At 46.2% G+C, this 27600-nt stretch overlaps 1 protein-coding gene and 1 long non-coding RNA gene across 3 annotated transcripts in view; one reads left to right on the top strand and one right to left on the bottom strand.

The window, feature by feature from the left end:
• arhgef40 (Rho guanine nucleotide exchange factor (GEF) 40) overlaps window positions 1-22631 on the bottom strand; it is a 37642-nt gene extending 15011 nt beyond the window's left edge. For both annotated transcript variants that reach the window (XM_035424506.1, XM_035424508.1), the window contains exons 1-16: window positions 21874-22631; window positions 15069-15158; window positions 14338-14445; window positions 11469-11754; window positions 9943-11035; window positions 8467-8699; window positions 8059-8253; window positions 7125-7239; window positions 6058-6151; window positions 5603-5689; window positions 5343-5459; window positions 3773-3871; window positions 1570-1721; window positions 1104-1242; window positions 902-1021; window positions 375-581 (exon numbers count right to left, since the gene is read on the bottom strand). In XM_035424506.1, the coding sequence (XP_035280397.1) occupies window positions 375-581; window positions 902-1021; window positions 1104-1242; window positions 1570-1721; window positions 3773-3871; window positions 5343-5459; window positions 5603-5689; window positions 6058-6151; window positions 7125-7239; window positions 8059-8253; window positions 8467-8699; window positions 9943-11035; window positions 11469-11754; window positions 14338-14445; window positions 15069-15158; window positions 21874-21876 (3138 nt within the window). In that variant the 5' untranslated portion in view covers window positions 21877-22631. The remainder of the gene's footprint in view (window positions 1-374; window positions 582-901; window positions 1022-1103; window positions 1243-1569; window positions 1722-3772; window positions 3872-5342; window positions 5460-5602; window positions 5690-6057; window positions 6152-7124; window positions 7240-8058; window positions 8254-8466; window positions 8700-9942; window positions 11036-11468; window positions 11755-14337; window positions 14446-15068; window positions 15159-21873) is intronic.
• Window positions 22632-25577: 2946 nt separating this feature from the next.
• LOC118231078 lies at window positions 25578-26754 on the top strand. Its single transcript, XR_004766000.1, has 3 exons — window positions 25578-25672; window positions 26389-26448; window positions 26587-26754. It is a non-coding gene; the product is annotated as an uncharacterized LOC118231078 (long non-coding RNA).
• The last annotated feature ends 846 nt before the right edge of the window (window positions 26755-27600 follow it).

The raw sequence follows: 27600 nt of genomic DNA, 5'->3' as shown, positions 1-27600 counted from the left end.
AGCAGGGCATACATCTGACAAACTGATTTGTTGGAAAGGTGGTATCCTATGACAGTGCCATGCTGAATGTCACTGAGCTCTCCAGTATGACCATTCTACTGCCAGTGTCTGTCTATGGAGATTGCATGGCTGGATGCTTGATTTTATGCACCTGACAGCAATGGGTGTGGATGAAACAGCCAAAACCACTAATTAGAAGGGGTGTCCACACACTTTTGAAAATGCAGTGTTGCATTTAACCAGCCACTGCATACCTGCAACTCTCTGCCTCCCCACTCTCCCTCCCTCTCTCCCCCCTTTCCCTCCCTCTCTCCTCCCTTTCCCTCCCTCTCTCCTCACCCATCCCCCCCTCTCCCCACTCCACTCTGTCTTACCTCGGTTAGCGTGTTTAGCAGTCTGTGTGTGGTGTCCATTTGGGTCCAGCAATCTGACAGGCAGTGTGTCATGTTACGCAGTTTGTCTCTGACAGAGGGTAGTTTCTGTAGCACCGCCCCCAGCCCCTCCCAGCCCCGCCCCTCCCAGTCCTGCCCTGCCCAGTTCTCCACTTCCGCCAGAACAGTGTTTGTCTCTTTCTGCAGCTCCTGCAGACAAACACACAGGCACATTGAGTATACACACTCACACACAAACACTGAGTACACACACTCACACACACACTCACTCACACACACACACACACACACTCACTCACACACACACACACACACAGACACACTCTCACACAGTGAATACACAGTGAGTACACACACTCACACACACACACAATTATACACAGTGAATACACACACTCACTCAGACACACACACTCACACAAATGAATACACAGACTCTCTCACACACACACACACACACACACTGTGACTGCACACACACACTCACACACACTCTCGCTCTCTCTCACCATGGCCATCTCTCGGAAGGCTCTGTACTTCTGCTGTTTGAGGGCTAAGCTGCTAAGGGACAGAGGCGGAACCCTAAACTCCTCCACCTGCTCCACCACCTGCTCCACCTCTCTGTCACACTGCAGAAGGAGGGAGGGAGGGGTTAGTTAGTTTACATGGCTTCCTTCGGCTCCACCCTTCTTCCTGTTTTCTCATACTCACCCTCTCCAGCTTTTCCTCCAGTTTGGCCAGCCTGCTCAGGGCATCCAGGCTCCGCCCCCTCTGGTTGGAGACACGGACCAATCGGTGTAGTGCGTCGTCCACGCTGTTGTACAGGTCAGAAGTCCGGGCAAGTGCTGCCCTGGTACACACACAAACACACAGACGCACGCACATGCATGCACACACACGCATCCACACACGCACATATGCACACGCATGTACACACATGCACACATGCATGCACGCACACACACACACACAGACGTACACGCACACACACACACACACACACACACACGCACACGCACAAACACAGTCATGCACAGTAATACATGTCTCTTCGGGAGAAATGCTCAGTGACTCGTTTGATGTGACAGGATGAGAAGCTGAGTTTCAGGATAGGTGCTCCAGGCCTGGGGTACAGCTGCAGCCTAAGCAATGATATCATATTACCACCTCTGCATACCTGCAGTCAGGTGACGTCTGTGCCAGTCCTGCCCTGCCATTGGTCAGGCTCGCCAGCCAAGTCCCACCCACTCTTTGCAGCTCAGTCAGTCTTTGGTCAGACAGGACGCCTGTCATCAGCTCTCTGTGTTTGTTCACACTGAGCAGCACTGTCTGCAACAGAGACCAACACACTGCGTTACACAGAGACCAACACACTGCGTTACACAGAGACCAACACACTGCGTTACACAAAGACCGACACACTGCGTTACACAGAGACCGACACACTGCGTTACACGAAGACCGACACACTGCGTTACACAGAGACCAACACACTGCGTTACACAAAGACCAACACACTGTGTTACACAGAGACCAACACACTGCGTTACACAAAGACCAACACACTGCGTTACACAGAGACCAACACACTGCGTTACACAAAGAACAACACACTGCGTTACACAGAGACCGACACACTGCGTTACACAGAGACCGACACACTGCGTTACACAAAGACCAACACACTGCGTTACACAGAGACCAACACACTGCGTTACACAAAGAACAACACACTGCGTTACACAGAGACCAACACACTGCGTTACACAAAGACCAACTCACTGCGTTACACAGAGACCAACACACTGCGTTACACAGAGACCAACACACTGCGTTACACAAAGACCAACACACTGCGTTACACAGAGACCAACACACTGCGTTACACAAAGACCAACACACTGCGTTACCCAGAGACCAACACACTGCGTTACACAAAGACCAACACACTGCATTACACAGAGACCAACTCACTGCTTTACACAGAGACCAACACACTGCGTTACACAGAGACCAACACACTGCGTTACACAGAGACCAACACACTGCGTTACAAAGAGACCAACACACTGTGTAGGAGCCATTATGTTGGTTTATTATAATTATAATTTTTTTCCTATGTTTACTGTTTCCTATGTTCCAGTAAACGTTTTTATTTCAATTGCAACACGCGTCAGACAACTGCACCCAACTCCCAGTGAAGTGGATAAAAGTGGGAAAACGTTTACTGGAACATAGGAAACAAAAGGACAGAAACTAAACCTATTTTTGCCACTACACACTGCGTTACAAAGAGACCAACACACTGCATTACACAGAGACCAACACACTGCGTTACACAAAAACCAACACACTGCGTTACACAGAGACCAACACCCTGCATTACACAGAGACCAACACACTGCTTTACACAGAGACCAACACACTGCTTTACACAGAGACCAACACACTGCATTACAAAGAGACCAACACACTGCGTTACACAAAAACCAACACAGTGCATTACAAAGAGACCAACACACTGCGTTACACAAAAACCAACACAGTGCATTAAATAGAAAGAGCTAACTGTGTGTGAAATGCAGTGTTGACTTGTGCACAGACACAGGCTTTAGCAGAGTAAGATTGTTTTTCAGTTCTCTTTGTTTTGGTCTTTCCAGCCACTGGCCTGCCCCCTGCAGAGCACTTTAACACTACAGATTTAACACTGTTACACCAACACCCACCCACCTGCATGTGTTAAATGTATAGTTCAGCTGTGTAGCAATTTCCAGCTCTCTGCCATCAATGGAAATGTAACAGAAATGACATCAGTGTGGCCACTGATTTCCCTCATTCAGGATGCCATTACAGCAGGCCACCAGCAGAGGGCCTATAGAATCAGTGATGGATCTACAGAAGCACTGAAAGGTAAACTAGGTAAACTGCTGTGTTTTTGGTCGGTACTGAACTGCCTTTTAGAAGACTCCCTTAATAAAGGCACTCACAATGCAAATGAAAGTGCAATGATCAGGGGTGGAAGTGCAGTAATTCCCCAAAAGGGGGGTTGTGGTATAAACCCAAGAGAGAAAAGAAGCAGAAGAAGTGCAGATACCATTGGAAACGTACAACTACCTCCAGAACATAACACTATAAACAAGACAGAGGAACTACCCTGCTGAACATTAAACTATAAACAAGACAGAGAAACTACCCTGCTGAACATTAAACTATAAACAAGACAGAAAAACAACCCTGCAGAACATTAAATACACAAGCAGAAACTACCCTGCTGAGCATTATATAAACAAGGTGTGTGTGTGTATGTGTGTGTGTGTAGGGGGTGTGTGTGCACATGTGTATGTATAGTGTGTGTATGTCAGTATTTTGGATAGTGCTACCTTTGTGCTGTGTGGAAGGGGCTCTGTGTTCAGGGACTGCATCGCCTCCTCCAGCAGAGAGAGGGCGCTCTCACAGTGCTCAGTCAGTCGCTCCAGGCTCTGGAAAGGAAAGATGAAGGGAAGTGGGTTTGAGAGTGTCCATCTTTGAAATACAGGTGAGGGAGGGGAATAGAGTAATGATCAGATGTATTTGACTAATAGAACAGTGATGAATCCTATGTTATGATGTATGAAATCATAATGTGCGTATGTGAATGGTTTCGTCTCCGTTCAGTCTGAGGTTTTTATCTCTGAAACGCCACTGTACTGTGCTCTGGGTGACAGTGATTACTTAGTAAATAAAACTACTGCTGTCTGCTTTATGGCCAGTCTGTATTTCACTGTATTTCACCATAAACATGGTGGGGTTCTCAGTCTGTATCTGGCTCAGTGTTAAGGTGTGGTGGGGTGCTCAGTCTGTATTTGGCTCAGTGTTAAGGTGTGGTGGGGTACTCAGTCTGTATTTGGCTCAGTGTTAAGGTGTGGTGGGGTGCTCAGTCTGTGTTTGGCTCAGTGTTAAGGTGTGCTGGGGTGCTCAGTCTGTATTTGGCTCAGTGTTAAGGTGTGGCATGGTGCTCAGTCTGTATTTGGCTCAGTGTTAAGGTGTGGTGGGGTACTCAGTCTGTATTTGGCTCAGTGTTAAGGTGTGGTGGGGTGCTCAGTCTGTATCTGGCTCAGTGTTAAGGTGTGGTGGGTCGCTCAGTCTGTATCTGGCTCAGTGTTAAGGTGTGGCATGGTGCTCAGTCTGTATCTGGCTCAGTGTTAAGGTGTGGCATGGTGCTCAGTCTGTATCTGGCTCAGTGTTAAGGTGTGGTGGGGTGCTCAGTCTGTATCTGGCTCAGTGTTAAGGTGTGGTGGGGTGCTCAGTCTGTATCTGGCTCAGTGTTAAGGTGTGGTGGGGTGCTCAGTCTGTATCTGGCTCAGTGTTAAGGTGTGGCATGGTGCTCAGTCTGTATCTGGCTCAGTGTTAAGGTGTGCTGGGGTGCTCAGTCTTTATCTGGCTCAGTGTTAAGGTGTGGTGGGGTACTCAGTTTGTATCTGGCTCAGTGTTAAGGTGTGGTGGGGTGCTCAGTCTGTGTTTGGCTCAGTGTTAAGGTGTGGTGGGGTGCTCAGTCTGTATCTGGCTCAGTGTTATGGTGTGGTAGGGTGCTCAGTCTGTATTTGGCTCAGTGTTAAGGTGTGGTGGGGTACTCAGTCTGTATCTGGCTCAGTGTTAAGGTGTGGTGGGGTACTCAGTCTGTACCCGGCTCAGTGTTAAGGTGTGCTGGGGTGCTCAGTCTTTATCTGGCTCAGTGTTAAGGTGTGGTGGGGTACTCAGTTTGTATCTGGCTCAGTGTTAAGGTGTGGTGGGGTGCTCAGTCTGTATCTGGCTCAGTGTTAAGGTGTGGTGGGGTACTCAGTCTGTATCTGGCTCAGTGTTAAGGTGTGCTGGGGTGCTCAGTCTGTATCTGGCTCAGTGTTAAGGTGTTGCATAGTGCTCAGTCTGTATCTGGCTCAGTGTTAAGGTGTGCTGGGGTGCTTTCCCTCTCACCAGCCGGTAGGAGAGCCATTGGGAGTGTGAATGCTGAAAGTCCCCATCCAGAGCTGAGGGCAGCTGCTGCCTGTCCACAAACTGCTGAAGGACCCCAGTACCACACACAGAATGTACCTGAGAGAGAAAGCAGGGGGGAGAGGGAGAGGATGGAGAGGAAGAGGAGATGGAGGTGTGATGGAAGTGCCGAGCAGGTTTACCTCAGGTACAATGAACAACTGAGCAGCTCTGAGTGTAAACCGTGAGCAGGAGGTCCTCACCTCTACTCCAGCCATGTTGAGCGCTGTGGGGCTCTGCTGCTCCTCTATCAGAACCAGCACACAACCCAGAGCCCCAGGAGCCAGGTCCTACACACATGCACACACACATATACACACGCACACACGCACACACACATACACACACGTGCACGTACGCGCACACACACACAAGCACACACACACACGCACGCACATGTACACACACATGCACACACACACACACACACACACACGTATGCACACACATGCACACGCACGCACACACACGCGCGTGCAAACACACACACACACACACACGCGCGTGCAAACACACATACGCGCACATGCATACACACAGTATTCAGTATTACAGTATTTTTGCAATTTACAGTACTTATGGTATTACCAGTATTACATTATGCCATTGCCAGTATTTATTGCCAGTATTTATAGTTTGCCATCCCTCCAGCCCTGACCTGGAAGAGCTTCAGAGCAGAGAGACACAGATCAGAGGGCGGGGAGAGCCTGCAGTCCAGAATTACCGTCACCCCTTTCTCCTTAGCAGAGGGGCTGAGAGGGAGGGACAGAGGAGGAGAGACGGAATGGGACAGAGGCGGAAAGGGGGAATGGGACAGAGAAGGAGAGAGGGAATGGGACAGAGGAATAGAGAGTGAGACAAAATGAGGTCGATAAAGAGAGTTAGCATCAGTGCTGGAATAGAGCAGTGCTGCCAGACCTGGGCCTGTTAACATGAATAATATCAGATTTGCTGTAATCAGCCAATCAGATCCGAGGAACTCTCCAGCAGTTACTGCACACATACCTGGGGACCGATGCTGGGTATTACTGCCTCAGGGCATGCATTAGAGGAGAAAGTAACCAGGGTTTATTATTCCATAAAGAACAACAGTGTTACAGTGTTTCTGTGCTGCAACAGTAACATGTTACAGTGCTACAGTCTTTCACTCTGTGAGGTAACCTCTGCAGTGTAACTGCAGTGTGCTATAGTGTAGCATAATGGGTAAGGAACTGGTCTTGCAAACCAAAAGGCTGCAGGTTCAATTTCTGGGTAGGACACTGTCATTGTACCCTTCAGCATGGTTCCTGCATTTCTTCAGTATATATCAAGATGTATAAATGGATGCAATGTAAATGTGTAAGTTGCTCTGGATAAGAGTGTCTGTTAAATGCATGTATTGTTAATGCTACAGTCTCCCACTGCAGTGTAACAACAAATACTGTGTTACAGTCTTTCTCTGGTGTAACAAGCATATTGCAGTGAGTTGGTCTCTCTGTTGTGTAAGTGCAGTGTGTGTTAATCTTTCTGTGATGTAACTAAAATACATTCATCTCTGTGGTGCAATAAGTGTGTTGTAATAGTGTGTGTCACAGGCTCTCTGGTGCAATAGCAGTGTGTGTTTTAACAGTGTTACAGACTTTCTGTTGTAATAGTAGTGTGCGTTACAGTGTTATAGTCTGTCTGTTGTAATAACAGCGTGTGTTACAGTGTAACAGCATCTGTTGTAATAGTAGTGTGCATTACCGTGTAATGGCATGGTAACAGGTCAACACACGGGCCACCTCCTTGTCCTGGAAACCATCAGGTGGGTTCTGTGTTTCTATGGTAACCACAGCACGCCCCATCCTGTCTACTGTGCCTGGGGGGGAAAGAGAGAGAGAGTGAGAGAGAGAGAAAGAGAAAAAGAGAGAAGGAGGGAAGGAGAGTGAGCAGGAGAGTGAATAAGACTTTCCCCAAAGATCTGTCTATCTCACATACAAACACAGCATAATGACCACAACACAACCGCTACATGACCACAACACAACCAGTACATGACCACAACACAACCAGTACATGACCACAGCATGACCACAACACAACCACTACATGACCACAACACAACCAGTACATGACCACAGCATGACCACAACACAACCAGTACATGACCACTGCATGACCACAACACAACCAGTACATGACCACTGCATGACCACAGCATGATCACAGAGAAGTCAGACATGTTATGTGTACAGCCACCAGTTTGCCTCCGCTTGTTTTAACAGCCTTTGTGTCAAGCCAGGTGTCAAACAATTATCCTGATTGCACCAACCCAATCTTCTACACCGATAAAGTAATTACCACAGATTAAGCACAAACCATGATTGACAGGAATGTTCACAAGCCACAGTTGTGTGTTAAATCCAATCAGATTATTTCAGACAATATTTTTAAATGTTAGACAGACAATGTTTTTTTTCTCTGAAGCCAATGTCAATTATTGAAAATGACAGCAGTTATTTAACTATTGACTTTCACAGAAATACCCCTGGAGGATAACAGTCAGACACGCTATTGGCCCAAGATGACAGAACCTAGAACAGTCAGACACGCTATTGGCCCAAGATGACAGAACCTGGATGTGAAAAGGTGCTCTAATCATGGCGTTTTTCTCCCCTCAGTGGCCCTTCCCCCTCACCTGTCAGAATCAGCCATCCTGATTGGAGGACTTCAGGGTCCAGTTCCCGAAGGAGAGGAGGAGTCTTACAAGAAGAGCCATCTGATTGGTCAGGAGAATTAACTGATGAGACATCCTCTGAACAGCGGTCAGGAAACACAGTGTTTGATTGGCTGTTGGCATCTAGAAGGATTTCTGATTGGACCTTTAGGTTTTCTGAGTAAGAAGGAGAAATGGTTATTTCATTCGGGGTTTCTGAATACACACAAAAACATTAAAAGAGATTCTGTAATGAGCTATATAGTGACAGTATATATATGAATGATAGTTTTATAATGACATTCACTGAGGATGACAGTCCCATAGTGAGACTGCAGAGTTCTGTAATGATATGCATTACATTAACATTGCGGGGAGCCAGACACAAACCTCCCGCTTGCTTCTGTGACCCCGCCCCCTCTGTTTCCTCATTGGCTGGTGCGAACTCTTCCCTCCCCGCTGCTGACTGGGCCTGCTTTGATTGACTGTTGGCACTGACTGTTATGTCAGGGCTGTTGTCCTTTTCAGCTTTTCCCTGAGGCTTGTGGGGGGTGTCTCTGCCCCCCTGACCACGCCCACTGGATTTGGCCTTCCCTCGCCCCCCTTTCCCCTTCCTCTTCCTCCTAACAGAAAGGGTTTGGGTTTTAGGGCAATGGTAATGGATTAGGGTTACTCACCATTCAGGGTTACTCGATACATTTGCCAGAATCCCTCAATAAAGACAAAAGCAGATGGACTCTCTGCCTGCAGGTGTATTCTATCTGTGTGAGACTGCAGGTAGTGTGTACCTGTGTGGGACTGCAGGTAGTGTGTACCTGTGTGAGAATGCAGGTAGTGTGTACCTGTGTGGGCCTGTAGGTAGTGTGTACCTGTGTGGGACTGCAGGCAGTGTGTACCTGTGTGGGACTACTGGTAGTGTGTACCCATGTGAGACTGCAGGTAGTGCGTACCTGTGTGAAACTGCAGGTAGTGTGTCCTGTGTGGGACTACTGGTAGTGTGTACCTGTGTGAAACTGCAGGTAGTGTGTACCTGTGAGAAACTGCAGGTAGTGTGTACCTGTGTGGGACTGCAGGTAGTGTGTACCTGTGAGAAACTGCAGGTAGTGTGTACCTGTGTGGGACTACTGGTAGTGTGTACCTGTGTGAAACTGCAGGTAGTGTGTACCTGTGTGAGACTGCAGGTAGTGTGTGCCTGTGTGAGACTGCAGGTAGTGTGTACCTGTGTGGGATTTCAGGTAGTGTGTACCTGTGTGAGACTGCAGGTAGTGTGTACCTGTGTGAGAATGCAGGTAGTGTGTACCTGTGTGGGCCTGTAGGTAGTGTGTACCTGTGTGGGACTGCAGGCAGTGTGTTCCTGTGTGGGACTACTGGTAGTGTGTACCCATGTGAGACTGCAGGTAGTGCGTACCTATGTGAAACTGCAGGTAGTGTGTCCCTATGTCAGAATGCAGGTAGTGTGTCCTGTGTGGGACTACTGGTAGTGTGTACCTGTGTGAAACTGCAGGTAGTGTGTACCTGTGAGAAACTGCAGGTAGTGTGTACCTGTGTGGGACTGCAGGTAGTGTGTACCTGTGTGAAACTGCAGGTAGTGTGTACCTGTGAGAAACTGCAGGTAGTGTGTACCTGTGTGGGACTACTGGTAGTGTGTACCTGTGTGAAACTGCAGGTAGTGTGTACCTGTGTGAGACTGCAGGTAGTGTGTGCCTGTGTGAGACTGCAGGTAGTGTGTACCTGTGTGGGATTGCAGGTAGTGTGTACCTGTGAGAAACTGCAGGTAGTGTGTATCTGTGTCTGACTGCAGGTAGTGTGTACCTGTGTGAGACTGCAGGTAGTGTGTACCTGTGTGGGAATACAGGTAGTGTGTACCTGGGAGCTCTAAATCCTGCTGTCTTCACTTCCTTGCCTCTAAGACACAGTCTATCCTCCAGTATCCCACCATGCCCCAGTTCTGTGGTGGGGGCAGGGTTTGGGTCAGAGTTAAGGTTACCCTCAGTAGTCTTGTCCTGGACTGAGGTTCTGTCTGCTGGAGATCTGTCCATCTGGGCTGATGATGTTTCTTCAGACAGCCTTTGAGTTCGACAACTGCCATCCAGTGGCCTTTCAGTATTCTCAGTGCCTCTGGCAGCTCCATCCAATGGCCTTTCAGTATTCTCAGTGCCTCTGGCAGCTCCATCCAATGGTCTTTCAGTATTCTCAGTGCCTCTGGCAGCTCCAGCCGAAGATGGATCATCATCCACCGCTCCTCCGGCCCCGCCCACCAACAACCGCTCTGTTTGGTCCAGAGGAAATCCTGAGCGTGACAGCGTGTCCTCATCTGATTGGCCCTCCCCTTCCAAGTGCTGATCTGCTACCTGATTGGCTCCCTCCCGCTCTCTGCCGACTCCCGGCCTCCTCTCCTGGACAGGCCCCTCCGCTCCCTCTCTCTCCAGGTCGATGACTCGGGGTACAGGGCGGGACAGGAGGCCCTGGGCCCCCGTGGGGGTGTGGGGGCTGTCTCTGCGCGTGGCCACGCCCCTCCGGCCCCCCAGGGGGTCGTGTTTTCCGTGAGCCCAAGCCTTCCCGCGCCGCAGCCTCAGGCCCCGCCCCCTGCGACAGAGCGGCAGCGTCTTGGTCTTGCAGATCCCATGCATCTCCAGGTACCTCTGCCTGGACTCCGTCCCCCCATCAGCCCCGCCCTCTGACCCGGCCTCTGCCCCGCCCTCAGGCCCATCACGAGGCTCCAGCAGCTGCACGTACTCGCCAGCTGGCTCCTCCCCCAGGGTCCCATGTTTCCTGAGGAGGGGCGGGGTCTCTGCATCAGGGGCAGAGTCTTCATCCTCATCCCAGGACCAGGAGTCTGTCTCGCAGGGGGAGCTGGGGGAAGGGCTGGACACAAACTTAGGATAGACCACCTCCTCCCATGGCAACCTGACCATGCCCTCACCTGTGCTCACCAGACATGTGTCCAACCCACCTCCTCCTGCAGAGAGAGAGAGGGAGGGAGAGAGAATGAGAGAGAGACCGTAAAAGAGAGAGAGAGTGTGTAACAGGAAGAAAGAGAGAGTGAGACAGGGAGAGAGAGAGAAAGGGGAAAAGAAACAGTTTAAAGATATGTGTAAAGGACCTACCTTACACAGGGCTCAAGGTGTTTCAGTGATAGTTATTTTGTTTACTGAGCCATTATTAAATCAGTAAAACCCTAGTGAAATTGAAATCTCTTTTGCAAGGGGGACCTAACAAAGAGAAAAAAATGACCAAGAGTCCCCGCCCATCCTCACGCCCCACTTCCCTCCCCCGCCACTCCCCCCTGACTCCTGCACTACCCACCCGACTCCCTCGCTCCCCAACCCCCCCATCCCCCACCCGACTCCCTCGCTCCCCAACCCCCCCACCCTCCTCCGCCCACTGCTCACCCTCTCTCTGGAATCCTCGCTCCTTATTGATGCAGTGAAGCCACTCTGGGGTGAACACCAGAGCGTGCTGTGACTCCGGCACCAGCACCTCCTGCACATTGCGGCCCCCGGGGGCCAGGCACTTCAGGGCCAGGCGAGGGCAGCGTGTGGAGAAGGGCACCACCTGCAGGTAGAAGTCAGTACTGCGCAAGAGCCGCCAGTCCAGTGTGGACAGTTGTACCACCACCCTGTCTCCAAGACACAGCGGCCAGCCAGCATGTAGGAACAGACAGCCCAGGTACTGTGACTGCAAGGGAGAGAGAGAAGGTAACCATAAAGAGGAGAGAGTAACCACAGAGAGGAGAGAGTAACCATAGAGAGGAGAGGGTACCCATAGCAAGGAGAGAGTAACCATAGAGAGGAGAGAGTAACCATAAAGAGGAGAGAGTAACCATAGAGAGGAGAGGGTAACCATAGCAAGGAGAGAGTAACCATAGAGAGGAGAGAGTAACCATAAAGAGGAGAGAGTAACCATAGAGAGGAGAGGGTAACCATAGCAAGGAGAGAGTAACCATAGAGAGGAGAGAGTAACCATAAAGAGGAGAGAGTAACCATAGAGAGGAGAGGGTAACCATAGCAAGGAGAGAGTAACCATAGAGAGGAGAGAATAACCATAGAGAGGAGAGAGTAACCATAGAGAGGAGAGGGTAACCATTGAGAGGAGAGGGTAACCAAAGAGAGGAAAGCGTAACCATAGAGAGGAGTGGGTACCCATAGAATGGGGAGGGTAGCCGAAGAGAGGACAGAATAACTGTAGACAGGAGAGGGCAACCATAGAGAGAAGGTAACCATAGAGAGAAGGTAACCATATAGAGGAGAGAGTAACCACAGAGAGGAGAGAGTAACCATAGAGAGGAGAGGGTACCCATAGCAAGGAGAGAGTAACCATAGAGAGGAGAGGGTAACCATAGCAAGGAGAGAGTAACCATAGAGAGGAGAGAGTAACCATAGAGAGGAGAGGGTAACCATAGCAAGGAGAGAGTAACCATAGAGAGGAGAGAGTAACCATAGAGAGGAATAGGTAACCACAAAATGACTGACTCCTCTGGATGAGTGTATTTCCTGCTCCATACCAGCAGAGGCAGCAGTGTGCCTATTATATTTACTCACAGGAACATAATGGCTCACCTGACCTGACGTGACCTAAACCCAGAGCACTGAGGCTAAAATACGCTAGAACCCCATACCTGAGACAGATTCTAAAATAGCCCCAACCGAGACAGATTCTAAAATAGTCCCAACCCAAACCCGACTCAAATCTAATCTAGAACTTTCTACTCTTGGCTCACAGACATATAGAGCGACTAGGCTCCATCTCCAATAATTCATGAAGTGTTCCCTCCCAGTTACATTCATTCTTCTCCTGAACAGCAAACGTTTTTTATTAAATGTCACATTGAAGGTTTTGATTTATATTTATCACACGATAAAAAGTCAGCTTGGTCGGCCTGGCTCCACCCCCCACCACCTCTCCGAGTGTATAACCCCTCCCCCTGTGTGTAACTCCTCCCTCTCTGTGCACCTCCTCCCCCTGTGTGTACCTCCTCCCCCTGTGTGTAACTCCTCCCTCTGTGTCTAACTCCTCCCTTTGAGTTTTACTTCCTTCCCCTGTGTGTAACTCCTCCCTCTGTGTCTAACTCCTCCCTTTGAGTTTTACCCCTCCCCCTATGTGCAACTCCTCCCTCTGTGTGTAATTCCTCCCCCTGTGTGCAACTCCTCCCATTGAGTTTTACCCCTCCCCCTGTGTGTAACTCCTCCCCCTGTGTGCAACTCCTCCCATTGAGTTTTACCCCTCCCCCTGTGTGCAACTCCTCCCCCTGTGTGCAACTCCTCCCATTGAGTTTTACCCCTCCCCCTGTGTGCAACTCCTCCCCCTGTGTGCAACTCCTCCCATTGAGTTTTACCCCTCCCCCTGTGTGTAACTCCTCTCCCTGTGTGAAACCCCTCCCCTGTGTTTAAAATGATGTAGTGACTCATTTCCTGTGCTATGACCTGAGTTTTCCCTTGATAGGAGTTTTAAATAAACACAGATTTTTTCTCTCTTTCTCACAGTCTCGCTCCCTCTCTCTCTGACATACTCTAGTTCTCTCCGTTTCTTCCTCCCACATGCCCTTGCTGCCTCTGTCTTTCTCACATATGTTCACTCTCCTCTCTCTTTCTCGCACATGCTCAGTCTCTCTCCTCTGCACATACACTGTCTTGTTCTCCCTGTAACCATCCCCCATCTCTAAATCAAAGTTCTAATAATTTGACTGACCACTCCTCTTCCTCAGCCTCTGCCCCTCCTTCCCTAACTCCCTCTTTACCATTCTCTCCCTCTCTCTCTCCCTCCCTCCCTTACCCCCTCTTTCCCCTTCTTTCACCCACTCTCCCTCTCTACCTCCTACCTCTCTCCCTCTCTACCCCCCTCCCTCTCTCTTCCTCCCTCACTTTCTGTCCCCTTCTCTCCCCCTCTCCCTTCTCTCCCCCTCTCCCCTCTCTCTTTCTCTCCCCTCTCTCCCTCTCTCCCCCTCTCTGTCCCTCCCTCTCTCCACAGTCTCCCAGGCTGTAGAGTCACATATGGAACAGATTATCAGAATGACTCAGTCTCTCTCTCCTGTCCCAGACAGTTTCACACAGCAACCATCAAAACAGCCCAAACTAACAGTGCCTGAGAGAGAATGTGTGTGTGTGAGTATATATGTGTGTGTGTGTGAGTGTGTGTATGTGTGTGTGTGTGTGTGTGTGTGTGTCTGTGTGTCTGTGAGTGTGTGTGTGTGTGTGTGTGTGTGTGTGTGTGAGTGTGTGAGTGAGTGTGTGTGTGTATGTGTGTGTGTAAGAGTGCACTCACACATGCATGTTGCTGTAGTCTCTGCAGTAGGTGTTTAGCTGGGATGAAGTAGTCCAGGAGGTATCTCAGACTGTCATGCTGATAGGTCGACTCCAGCACAGAGAAAACCTATATCCAGGGAAAGTACATATTATTATTATTATTATTGTTATTATTATTCCTCAATGTGAACACTGCTGGACCTTCACTTTAAAATACTTAATGACTTTTCCTCCAAAAAACTAGAGTTTCCCAGACAGCTGCCCTGGGGGCTTCAGACAGTTACCTCACTGAGCCAGGCCTAGGAGTCAGGCTGACCATGACTGTGTGTTTAAGCCAGGCCTATGAATCAGGCTGAGCATGACTGTGTGTTTAAGCCAGGCCTATGAATCAGGCTGAGCATGACTGTGTGTTTAAACCAGGCCTATGAATAAGGCTGACCATGACTGTGAGTTTAAGCCAGGCCTATGAGTCAGGCTGACCATGACTGTGTGTTTAAACCAGGCCTATGAATAAGGCTGACCATGACTGTGAGTTTAAGCCAGGCCTATGAATCAGGCTGACCATGACTGTGTGTTTAAACCAGGCCTATGAATAAGGCTGACCATGACTGTGAGTTTAAGCCAGGCCTATGAGTCAGGCTGAGCATGACTGCATGTTGCTCCTGTTTAAGAATCGAATGAAAGGAAAATAAGCAATTCTCCATGCTCAGTCCTCCAATATCCCAGCATGCTCTCTGACTGGAGATTTACCTGGGAGAGAAGTGGAGGGGCCGTACTCTCGAATGGGGGGTACAAAGACGAGAGTGCCCCCTGCACACAGTCTTCTACAGCCTCCGAGCCCTGAGAGAGGGAGAGAGAGAGTATGTGTGTGTGTGAGATAGAGAGAGAGTGTGTGTGAGAGAGAGTGTGCGTGTGTGTGTGTGTGTGTGTGTGCAAGAGAAAGATTGTGTGTGTTTGAGAGAGAGAGAATGCGTGTGTATGTGTGTGTGTGAGAGAGAGAGAGAGAGAGAGAGAGCGAGAGAGATATTAATAAACTAATTTAATTTTTATCGGTATTTCCCTGGCAGTATTAGAAACGTGTATTATTCTGCCAGTAAAGCATATTGTACTGAATGTAGTATTTTGGAGGTATGGGGGTAAATTGTGATTTGGTATTTTGGAGGGATGGGGGTAAACTGTGTGATTTTGTATTTTGGAAAGGTGGGGGTAAACTGCGTGATTTAGTATTTTGGAGGGATGCTTCCACCTATTCCATGCAGAACTGTTAAGCTCCTTTTCCACCGCAGGGCCAAACAGTTCTGAGCACGGAGAGGAACGGTTCCAATGCTGTTTCCACCTGGAATCGGTTTGGCACGGAACGATTACAAACCGTTCGGGTGGGCAGGCTTAATGACGTAGGTATTCACTGATTGGTTTCACATTACGTCAGTTTTGTGACTCCGCATACGGTCTCTTCACCTCCTCTTCCGTAAGCTAGGTCGGTAGAGAAGCTAATATAAATGCCACTCAAAAATCGTATACTGTCATAGCAACAAGATAAAACCGACAATAGCCCTAAGATATGCCAATAAACATCAGTGAAAACACTGCTCACTGAATAACGAAATAAACGAGACAAAGGTTTAAAAAATGATACCATGTCATTCTACAGTCAATATCTGGGACAAAATATTGAATAAATACATAACCTTACTATTTGTTTTACGCGTAGAGATGTCCCTTTTGAGACTGAGTGGTCATATATTGTCTTGGACAATCGGTTTGTGAAATATACACATATTTGTGATGCCTGGGTACCTTCCAAAATAGCTGTGCGTAATACCACAGGTGTTGCTTACGGCGTTGTCACCCTTTTTAGTACAGTCTAGCTTGATTGACAATTCTTTTATTCAGTAGGTGAGAGTATAAGCTTTCTAACGATGTATAACATGTCTAATTTTGCTTTTGGAATAGCATTTTATAGGTCAGCGTAACCGAAAATGTTCTTATCATCGCATTCACTTACGCATTCACTTCGTGGCAGCAGTAAAAGACGCTGCACCTAACAAAACGTTTTTAACGATTTTTCGTAATTTCTTGGAAAATATTATTATTATTGGGGACTTCTGGGCATAGCTAAGCCATATATTTGCTGATAGACCTATCTGACATCGTTTTCTGGAGCAAAACAGAAGCGGATTGAACTGTATCGTTGATTTACTGTCTCTGTCTCCATCTCCATCTACTAAACACGGATAAAATTTTATCATTGCTATGTAAGTATTACTGCTCAAAATATTTCGGTTATACACGTTAGTTAGTAGTGTAATAGTTTTTGTGATGCATACACCAGTGATGGTCAGTGGAGGATACGCTAAGAAAAACCAAAAACAGACCAAAATACACGGAATCCTCGTCCATATCGTCAGCCAACGAAACATAACATAACAAAAACAAAACGGAATGAGGAGTGACGACAACAACTGGCGCATATTTATTACATACACAACGGGACGCCATCGCTGATCCAACTGCCTATTTGGGGAGAGCTGGCTATATATGATAGTATTGAGTAGCCTATTTTGTGGATTAATTGTATTGATACTCAAGGAAAATCAGGGGAAGATTTCGCCACTGCTTAGTGATTAAAACTGATTTTTTCTAAATCGCATTTATCATTTAATCTCCCTAACACAATGCGAAGAAGCTGTGTCCCTTTCCAGTTGCTTAGTCAGATCATTTGCATGGTTGTTAATCACTGAAAATGAATTAAAACAGTTTGAGATCGATGATTAGTTTAAAGGAAAGTTTTGCGCCCCACCAATTTTCAGCTCATCAGTTGCCGCTGGCAGGAGGATGACCGATTATTTTCGTGGGTAAAAAAATTCTCAGCATTAATGACACTCAATAAACTTGAAATATTTTAGGTAAAAGCTTGCATCAATAGTATACATTCTTTTTAAAACATTGTTTTCCTTAATTACAATTATGTGCACAATACATTAAAGATATGTACCCCTGCCTGGCAGTAAGTAAAGAGTGACAAGTAGCAGGAAATGGAGTCTGCTCCAGGCACTGTAACCCTAGGAACCATGCAGACCCAGGCCTGCCCATACCAATAAGAGGATGTGATCTGAAATAACCACATGGACCACTGCACCGCGTAGAAGTGAGATATGGGAACCACTGGGCCAAAAGAAACATGTCCCACATCTATCTATCTGTCTGTCTTTCTCACGCAAACACACACACACACACACATACACACTCGCACATGCCCAAATTCACACATACACACATACACACCTGTACTCACACATACACGCACACATGCACTCACATATATACACACACTTAAGCACTGGAGCTATTTTAACACAGTGATATCAGTAAACCCAAGTAACGGATCCACTGCAACATTGACTCTAGTTATTCACTTTAATTTATTCTTTTCTCCATTTCATTCTCTCACTTTCACCCACTCCCTCTTTCCATGGCTCACTCAAGCTCTCCTATGCTTCTCCCTCTCTCTCCATCCCTCTCTTTCTGTCTCACTCCTGATCATCTGACAGTAATTAAGGGGAAACTGCTTTCACAAGAAACATATTGTGGCATTGTGTCAAGCACCAGATGGATGTAGAGAGATGGGAAAATTAAAAAGTAAGAGGAGAGGGAAATTCCAGCAGGGGGAAGAGAGAAGAGAGGGAGAAACAAAAACAAACTATGGAAAGAAGGCCTGAACTGCTTAGTGCCCTGTTAGGCAAAGGGTGCAGCTACATGTGTGTGCCTTCTGCTCCTCTATAGGTACACACATGCACACTACTGCCCCCTACAGGCAATAACATGCACACTACTGCCCCCTACAGGCATTAACATGCACGCTACTGCCCCCTACAGGTACACACATGCACACTACTGCCCCCTACAGGCAATAACATGCACACTACTGCCCCCTACAGGCAATAACATGTACACTACTGCCCCCTACAGACACACACATGCACACTACTGCCCCCTACAGGTACACACATGCACACTACTGCCCCCTACAGGCAATAACATGTACACTACTGCCCCCTACAGACACACACATGCACACTACTGCCCCCTACAGGTACACACATGCACACTACTGCCCCCTACAGGCACACACATGCACATTACTGCCCCTTACAGGCAATAACATGCACACTACTGCCCCCTACAGGCAATAACATGCACACTACTGCCCCCCTGCAGACACACACATGCACACTACTGCCCCCTACAGGCAATAACATGCACACTACTGCCCCCTACAGGCGCACACATGCACACTGCTGCCCCCTTGCAGACACACACATGCACACTACTGCCCCCTACAGGCAATAACATGCATGCTACTGCCCCCCTGCAAACACACACATGCACACTACTGCCCCCTTGCAGACACACACATGCACACTACTGCCCCCTACAGGCAATAACATGCACGCTACTGCCCCCTACAGATACACACATGCACACTACTGCCCCCTGCAGGTACACACATGCACACTACTGCCCCCCTGCAGACACACACATGCACACTACTGCCCCCTACAGGTACACACATGCACACTACTGCCCCCCTGCAAACACACACATGCACACTACTGCCCCCCTGCAGACACACACATGCACACTACTGCCCCCTACAGGTACACACATGCACACTACTGCCCCCTGCAGGTACACACATGCACACTACTGCCCCCTGCAGACACACACATGCACACTACTGCCTCCTACAGGTACACACATGCACACTACTGCCTCCTACAGGTACACACATGCACACTACTGCCCCCTGCAGGCACAAACATGCACACTACTGCCTCCTACAGGTACACACATGCACACTACTGCCCCCTGCAGACACACACATGCACACTACTGCCTCCTACAGGTACACACATGCACACTACTGCCCCCTACAGGTACACACATGCACACTACTTCCCCCTTTTTTACTGGGCTGTTGAACAAACATGATTTGCGATCCTTCTGAATGATAAAATTCTACTGTATTTCGGCCATTTTTTGAAAGTGAAATTTACATTCTATCATAAATATCTTCAAACTTGATTGCAGAATACTTATTTCTCACCCGTCTGAATGCAAAAAGAGAATTTTTGCTTTTTCATTTTTAAAAACTAAGACAGAGACCTAGAAGAGACCTATGAAACGCTATTCCAAAAGCAAAATTAGACGTTATACATCGTTAGAAAGCTTATACTCTCACCTACTGAATAAATTAATTGTCAATCAAGCTAGACTGTACTAAAAAGGGCGACAACGCCGTAAACTAAGGTACCCGGGCATCACAAATGTGCGTATATTTCACAAATGGATTATCCAAGACAGTATATGACCACTCAGTCTCAAAAGGGACATCTCTACGCATAAAACTAATTGTAAGGTTATGTATTTATTCAATATTTAGTCCCAGATATTGATTGTAGAATGACATGGTATCATTTTTAAAAACTTTGCCTTGTTTATTTCATTTATTTCGTTACATATACAGCTGAAGTTCACCAAGGGGATGGAAAGCAACATGTTGGCATGTTTTCTGTTGGACCTGTAAGTAACCTCTAGCTATCCAGCTAGCTACGCTTGCTGTGCTCAAGGGTGTTTCTTGCCGTCAACGAAGGTGGGCAGGGTTGAGGACAGAGGAGGAGACTTCTTTGATTGTAAACACAGGCTGACTGTAACAGTGTATGTATACTGTACTGCAGGCACTATAAGGCTGACTGTAACAGTGTATCTATACTGTACTGTACATTCTAGAGCACACTGTAACTCTACTTGAGAACACCTCTGTCTGGATGACTGCGATTCTTCTGTTTGACTTCCTGCCTTTATTTTTCTCTGGTGACGTGAGGGGGCAGGGAGAGAGAGAGAGTGAGAGAGATAGAGACACAGAGAGAGTGTGTATGTGTGTGAGAGAGAGAGAGACAGAGAGAGAGAGAGAGTGTGTGTGTGTGTGTGAGAGAGAGAGAGAGAGAGAGAGAGAGAGATGGAGAGTATGGAGTCTTGCAATTCTGTTTTAAAATAACTGGAAATGCATTCACACATTCTCCTGAGGCAAACAGTAGCTCATCCAGCTATCTTGGGAGTACAGGCCCACTGTGCTTTCTATGTGCAGAGAATACACCTCATTCAATCCCCACCCCCATCCACTCTCCAGAAACACAACCCTTCCACCCCTCTCCCTCTCTCCTACCCACCCTCTCTTTCACTCTTTCCCTCTCTCCCCCCCTCCTTCCATGTCTCTCCAGTCCACTGTGGAAAATCCAGCATCACTCAAACCACTTTCACTGTCCAACACTCTCCAAGTAACAGACTCCCAGAATAAACTCTATACACCCTCTCTCTCTTTTTCTCTCTCCTCTCTCTTTCTTTCTCTATTTGCTGCACAGCCAAGCTGCTCCACCCTGATCCAGCACTAAAGAGTATCACTCCCCCACCCGCTCTCTCTCCTTCTCTGTCTCTTGCTATTTTCGTCCATTTATTTAGAGGCATGAAAAACATATTTACATTTTTAAAACATAAATGTTATAGAAAGGAAAAAACAAAGAATACATTTTACTTAAGCTTCTTTCCACTCACTGTGCTGACAGCCTCACCAGACAGCAGACGGACAAAAAGACAGACAGCTGCACACACACACACACACCTCACACACACTGCTTGCACACATGCACACACACACACATACATACATGCACGCGGACACACACGCATGCACACACACACTGCATGCACACATGCACACACACACATACATGCACACACATACTGCAAAAACACTGCACACACACTCTCACACACAAACACATATATGCACATACTCTCTCAGACACACTGTCATATAACTGTCACTCTTATATGAAAACACATGCACACACTAATTTTCACACACATACACACTCTCACACACATATACACACACACTCTGATATTCAAACATAATCACTCTCACACACACACTTACTGTCTCTCTCATACATACAGACACGTACACACTCCCTCTACATACGCACACACACACACACACAAATGCAGACTCTCAAAGGCACATGAACATACACACATGGACACATACACTCGTACACACACGCACACACACGCACACACACGCACACACACGCTCTCAAGGTACACATACCAACAAATACAAGACACAGACAACGCTTCAGAATTGTCATCATAAATAGGCGCGAGCGCAAGGAGCTTTTCTTTTAGATTGGAAATTAAAGTCTGGGTTAAACTTTAACACCCCAACGAAACACGCCCAGTGCCCAACGAACCAGCACGCCTAATGGCAGAGAAAGCGAGTATGCACACACTAATGCAGAATATGAGACATGGCTCACAGTAGCTACGGGTCATTTTTCCTTTACGGTAGAGGGTAGACTGGGTTATGTGATTCGCAGAGGATTCGGTAAAACCAATTTTCTAGTCTTGATTTTTTTTTTAAAACTCAGTATTTTATGTTTGATCGCATCGAACGCTTCTCCTGTCGGTTTATAACCGCTGCCTGCGGACTTACCATGAATCGAGCGCGGCGGGTCAGCTACATCGCCGCTTGTTCCGTACCGACCCGCTGGCCTGCTTTCTCCGTCCCTCCCACTCCTCTTTTCCGTTTTCTTGGTTTCTCGCTCAGTCTTTACCTTCTATCAAACTAGCAAGTTATTCTTCTTTCTTAGCTGCCTTTTGATATCTGTTTTTTCCTAGCTCTACTTTATCAAGAGATGCGGTTGGACGTTGTGTCCACCCTCTGTCCCATCTCTCTGATCGCAAGTTCCCTTTTTCGCAGACGTTTTCCCACTGTACACATTTTTGCCTGGCTTGAAGTCAGAATATCGCCCCTCCCTTCGCTTTCCCCAAACAAGAGCGCTTCAGTCTCTTTTTTTAACTACCGTTACACTCAATTTTTCCGTTTTTTTCCTGCAAAAAATGAAACAACGAAATCCTTCAACTGACTGGTGCAGCATCATCAGCCGAAAAACTGACATTTTAGACTATATTTGCTTCACTTGGTGGTCATTCGTGAAAATTTAAAAGGAACATCTTTCCCGTAACATTAATGAAAACTTCGTCGCCTATGTCACTGGGCTAGGAGAAGAACAGGGATTCAGAGTGAACAAACACGAATTGGACCGAACAAAAACGTGAAATTTAAGTCCAGGAAACAGAAGCGCTACGATCTCAGCATTGTACAAAATGCTACGTTATTCCCAAATTTGAAAATATAATTACACGTATTTCACCTAATTACATGCCTACGAGAGTGAGTGAGTGAGAGAGAGGCTGTATACAGTGCAGTCCGTAAGTAGGGGAGACCGGCTGCCACAGGCGTTGGTTGACACAGCTTTCTTCTGGTACTTAGTAGGTCACAGACACAAAAATGTAAAATCAAAATGTTTGTTTACTTGAACTGCAGTCGTGTATCATGTTAAAACCGAAACATTACTTGCTGTTTTGTGACAAAGCTATCAATCCATTCTCTATACCCGCTTATCCATAAATTATCTACACCCGCTTATACATCCATTATCAATACCCACTTATCTATCCATTATCTATACCTGCTTATCTATCCATTATCTATACCTACTTACCCAAGTCAGGGATGCGGGAGGTGCTGGAGCCTATCCCAGGATGCACTTGGTGAGAGGCAGAACTCTGGACAGGTCGCCAATCTATCGCAGGGCACACACCATTCACTCACACACTCATACCTACAGGAGTCTCCAGTTAGCCTACCTGCATGTCTTTGGATTTTGGGAGGAAACCCAAATGGACACAGGGAGAACATGCAAACTCCACACAGAAAGGCCCAGGCTAGGATTCGAACCCAGAACCTTCTTACTGTGAGGCGACATATACATGCTTCATTAAATAAATGATCTAAATATTTTTTTAAAATTCAATTCAATTGTTTTTGTACAGAAATCATTTTCTTCATCATTTAAAATTTTTGTAAATATTACATTTTTATTTTATTTTTACTTTTTAATATACCCCCATATGTCCAATTCATCTGAAAGGTGTTTGATGGGGTAGAGGTCAGGCCTCTGTGCTGGTCAGTCAAGTTCTTCCCCATCAAACTAAGCAAACCATTTCTTTATGGACCTTGCTTTGTGCACGGGGGCATTGTCATGCTGAAACAGGAAATGTTGCCACAAATTTGAAAGCACAGAATTCTTTAGTATGCCATTGTATTCTGTAGCATTAAGACTTTCCTTCACTGGAATTTTGGGGCCTAGCCCAAACCATGAAAAACAGCCCCAGACCATTATTCCTCCTCCACCAAACTATTCATGCCAGTACAATTGGCACTATGCATTCTGCCAAACCCAGATTCGTCCATCAGACTGCCAGAAAGTGAAGCGTGATTCATCACTCCACAGAATGCGTTTCCACTGCTCCAGAGTCCAGTGGTGGTGTGCTTTACACCACTCCAGCTGACGCTTGGCATTGCGCATGGTGCTCTTAGTTCTTAGATCTTAGCACCGTTCTTGTGCTGACATTGTTTCCAGAGGTAGTTTGGTACTCTAGTGAGTGTTGCAACCGGACACATTTTTACACACTGTACGATTCAGCACTTGGTGGTCCCATTCTGTGAGCTTGTGTGGCCCATTGCTTTGCAGCTGTGCTGTTCTTGCTCCTAGACGTTTTAAAACAAATCATTAAGCACAAAAAACATTGGGACCATTTTCCACTGAATCACATTTTTCACCAGCAATGTCTTTAGCCACAGTTCTATCCATTTATACAACCATGGTTACAGAAACATCATTTCCAATCTATTTGTGTAAAAAAATAGCTATTTTTTCCAACCCAAATTTTTTCTCATTTTTTTGGACATAAGACTATAATTTTAATCTTACTGCTAGATATAGTCTGCATGTATTCTGTATTAGTATGTCCTTAGTTAGCATAGTTAACCTGCACTGATCCTGTAGTGATGTTCTTGATTAGCATAGTTAACCTGCACTGATCCTGTAATGATGTTCTTGATTAGCATAGTTAACCTGCACTGATCCTGTAATGATGTTCTTGATTAGCATAGTTAACCTGCACTGGTCCTGTAGTGGTGTTCTTGATTAGCATAGCTAACCTGCGCTGATCCTGTAGTGATGTTCTTGATTAGCATAGCTAACCTGCACTGGTCCTGTAGTGATGTTCTTGATTAGCATTGTTAACCTGCACTGATCCTGTAGTGATGTTCTTAGTGAGCATAGTTATCCTGCACTGGTCCTGTAGTGATGTTCTTAGTTAGCATAGTTAACCTGCACTGATCCTGTAGTGATGTTCTTGATTAGCATTGTTAACCTGCACTGATCCTGTAGTGATGTTCTTAGTTAGCATAGTTAACCTGCACTGATCCTGTAGTGATGTTCTTGATTAGCATAGTTAACCTGCACTGGTCCTGTAGTGGTGTTCTTGATTAGCATAGTTAACCTGCACTGGTCCTGTAGTGATGTTCTTGATTAGCATAGCTAACATGCACTGGTCCTGTAGTGATGTTCTTGATTAGCATAATTAACCTGCACTGGTCCTGTAGCGATGTTCTTGATTAGCATCGTTAACCTGCACTGGTCCTGTAGCGATGTCATTAGCATACCCTACAAACACACTACGTAATGACAACGTTACACTTCGGTCGTAATTTGGTAAGTCGCAACATTATCAACAGGTGACGTTGTGACAACATTGCTCTATGGTCGCAAAATAACCAGTCATCATGGAGTAAATACGTAAATACGATGTGATTTAATAACGTCACAATTACGTTATATCACAGTCCTCATCCTTACTTCATTTGAAACGTTAGTGGTAGGTTGTCACAACGTTCGTAAATGACGTATTGGTTTACAGTAAAATATCTATCTGTCTATCTGTCTGCGCGTTTACGCTTGGACCGTTAACACGTTGTATCCAATGCCGGGTTTATTATTATTATTATTATTATTATTATTATTATTATTATTTTATTTTATATATATTTTTAAATATAGGATATGATGGATAAGCAGGTATAGGGTTCTAGGGTGGCTGACATAGATTAGGGATTTTATAGTAGGACTAGGTATAAAGCATGGAGGATAAAATATAGTTTAGGGTGAAGGGATTTTTGAGTGTAAATCTATTGTGTGATACACACTCCGGAGCAGAAGATGACGGTAATTCACCAATAAGCTGTTGAACGCCCGCTGTAAAACAAGAAGAAGACGGTATATCCATTCACATGCGCATATTGCTATGATGTACTCTTGGATGAAGGTCGTTGTGATTTCAAATTCTCCGTGGGAAAATCTGTGTTTGACGGCGTTCAAGAGCAGGTAAGCGTTTCATTATGCCTTTATATTTTTAACTGAATGTATTAATGCAACAATACTGGATGCCAACCGCCGTAAAAGCTAACAAGAAGAACTGAATGCATTGGAGACCTTTTCAGTTAGTAGTATTTGCAATGTAATGATGGAGTCCTACTTTCAACATGCATGTTTGCAGTTCTAGCTGAATGTTGCTATAATGCCTCAAGTTCGGTGAAATGGCGTCTGTTCAGACCTGGCGTCTGTTTGGGACTCATTTGAGTTAGTGTTCGGTTCGATAACATATTTGCTACTTGGAGTATTTAACGCTAATAGCCCAGTGCAAATGTAATGTAAGACCAGCTAACATTACCTAGCTGATCTCAGCGATGGCCTGTTTAGTTAGCTAACAATTGAGCTAATTCGACATGTATAAACGGCGGTCCGTAAAGCACCTTTGTTCATGTCCTTTTAGCTAGCATTGTTGGCGCCTCTTTTGAAAGCTATTTTTGCGCTCTTTTGAAAGCATTTAGCTAAACATTATTTCTATTAGAAATACAAAAACCCAACTTTTTTTCGTCAAAATCCTCTAGCATTATTACTCTATACCTGGTGTAATCGTGGCCTTAAAAAAATAAATAAATTGGCTTTGGCTTCGCGCCAGTGCATTGTGTAATCAATATTAATCAAGACTTTTTCTCTATTTTCACCAAATACTGACTTAAATTGATTTTCTTTTGCAGAGTTCTCTACATTTGGCCCAACAGCTCAAATGGAAACTAGAGCACAAGATCAGAAGGAAGGTAGTTATGGATATTATATGGAAACAGCTCTTTGCTCATTGACTGTTTGTCATTGTCAAAACACAATTACGATTTTAGCCTGCTGTGTGTGTTACTCAATGTATTTTTCTTACTTGGTCCAATTTCATATCCTTTCAGCTGCCACACATGGCCTTATGACTGTTGCCCCAGTGAAGAACCCGAGGTCCAGCCTTCCCCACTCAAGACATGCCTGAGACGAGAGTGGCTGTATTCCAAGTTGATCCAAGGTGATCCTAACTTAAATGTAGTTCACCACTTGAAAAAGACAAAAATACTCAACACTATTAAATGGTAAATGGACTGCATTTATATAGCGCTTTTATCCAAAGCGCTTTACAATTGATGCCTCTCATTCGCCAGAGCGGTTAGGAGTTAGGTGTCTTGCTCAAGGACACTTCGACATGCCCAGGGTGGGGTTTGAACCGGCAACCCTGTGACTGCCAGATAATCGGTCTTACCTCCTGAGCTATGTCGCCCACTATTAATGTTGAAATCATTGGTCTATGGTTATTACTGTCCTGAAACTACCCTTCACCCTTTATGTTTTTGTATCTAGTTTTGTATGTTTGTCTCATCTTCTGTACCATAATTATGCTTGCACATATTGCCGTTCCTACATTTCCTTCAGCCCATTGTCTGCGTTTCCACTGTGGTCTAAAGTCCCGCGACGTATGAAAAAGCGACGTTGTCGTCGGTCCATCTGTCCTATGATTTCTTTTGTAACCCCATACTACCACCGAAGTAGCCTACATTATTTTCTAATAACCGGGACAGCCCGGAGGGGTTTATTCCACTTATATACAACGGGCTACCGACAATGACTGTATGTGGTTACTTCTGTATTTATTGATTTTTATTGATTGAATCACCTGGAATTGAAATATTCTTCTGCAGCCGTTTGGGCATATTATACCGTTGTCAAGCAAAACTGTCGTTGGTAGTTGAACTTGGACTGTTGTTATGCAACAAATAGGATATAACAGGCCAATAGTCAGATTGTAACTGTTTTATATATCCTCTCAAACACATTCATTATGTTTTTATGCGAACATGCGTTTCATGTCTTGACATCCGAAGCGAGCAGAATGCATTCACATTTCCAATATAACTGGCAAAAACAGCAGAAAACAT

The sequence above is a fragment of the Anguilla anguilla genome, chromosome 7 (genome assembly GCF_013347855.1).
Source record: "Anguilla anguilla isolate fAngAng1 chromosome 7, fAngAng1.pri, whole genome shotgun sequence".
In the NCBI taxonomy this organism is placed as follows: Eukaryota; Metazoa; Chordata; class Actinopteri; order Anguilliformes; family Anguillidae; genus Anguilla; species Anguilla anguilla.
Note: the sequence above shows the minus strand (reverse complement) of the source record. Positions and strands in the feature narration are given on the sequence as shown.